We start from the raw sequence: 1,195 nt of genomic DNA, 5'->3' as shown, positions 1-1,195 counted from the left end.
TCACTTTGTAGACCAGGCTGGCCTCGAACTCAGAAATCCGCCTGCCTCTGCCTCCCGAGTGCTGGGATTAAAGGCGTGTGCCACCATGCCCGGATTGCTGTAAGATATTCTTGTCTATAAGCTTTAACCTCAATCTGAACAGGTTTTAGATATGCTAGGACATAGAGGTATAAGTTTAGGAGACATGTAGAATAAACAGCATTTATAATAACAGTGTCCCAGAGAAAATGGAGATGGTATCAGAGAAGGGGACTGCTGAAGATGGAGAAATCAGAAGGACATTTAGGAAACTGGCAGGGATAGTGAAATGGCTCCGTGAGTGAAGGCTGATGTTTGATCCCTAGAACCCCATGGTAGAGGAGAGACCCAGGCCTCACACATATGCATGCTCACCCAATCAAGCATGCATACATACATATTAAATCATTTTTGTTTGGTTGGGGTAATCATTCTAAACGAAGTAGGGTAGAACTCGCCCTCTAGAGACAGAAAGAAAGGTGGATCTCTAAGTTTAAGGCTAGCCATAAAGTGGTCACATGCACTGTAAACTTTATAGAAAAGTAGGGGAAATCTGTGGCTTTAAAAAAGGGCAAAAAAGGGATGAAGGTGCGGCTCAGTTGGTAGAGTGTTTGCCTAGTTTTCAGGAAGTCCTCTGTTAAAGCCCTGTGGATAAACTGGGTCTGGTGATGAACCAGCACTCAGCAATATGGAGGGAGGAGATCAGGAGTCCCAGTTCAGCATCGGCTACATAGGGCACTGGAGGCTAGCCGGGGGCTATGAGACCCTCAGAAAACAGTAAAATCGCTGATTGCGTTAGACTTTTCCGTTTTAAGGCTGATTTCATCACAGTCAGAAGTTTGTTACAGAGGCAGAAAAGGTGTCTTCATTGCAAGTAGCATGGATTGTATTTAATCTGAAGGTTTGGTGGGTTTTTCTTGTTTCTGATGTCAGAGCCAAAGGACCAAGCAAAGTACAGTGCTTGCTCCAGTCATTGACCTAAAGCGAGGAGGCTCCTCAGATGACCGGCAGATCGCAGACACGCCACCTCACGTGGCAGCTGGGCTGAAGGTAAGCCTGCCCGCACCCACCTAGAGTTGGAAGCATTTTACATTTTCCTCTCTTTTACATGTATGTTGCTCTTTTTATAAGAGTTACCTCGTGTGTGTGTGTGTGTGTGTGTGTGTGTGTGTGTGTG

General features: G+C 45.7%; 1 protein-coding gene across 1 annotated transcript in view; it reads left to right on the top strand.

Annotated features, from left to right (window-relative positions):
- Rbm17 (RNA binding motif protein 17) overlaps positions 1–1,195 on the top strand; it is a 17,595-nt gene that overhangs the window by 3,960 nt on the left and 12,440 nt on the right. The window contains exon 3 of the mRNA XM_021215523.2: positions 952–1,068. Coding sequence (XP_021071182.1) covers positions 952–1,068 — 117 coding nt within the window. The remainder of the gene's footprint in view (positions 1–951; positions 1,069–1,195) is intronic.

The sequence above is a fragment of the Mus pahari genome, chromosome 16, assembly GCF_900095145.1.
Source record: "Mus pahari chromosome 16, PAHARI_EIJ_v1.1, whole genome shotgun sequence".
Lineage (NCBI taxonomy): Eukaryota > Metazoa > Chordata > Mammalia > Rodentia > Muridae > Mus > Mus pahari.
The sequence above is the reverse complement of the archived record's forward strand: the minus strand, read 5'-3'. Positions and strand labels throughout refer to the sequence as shown.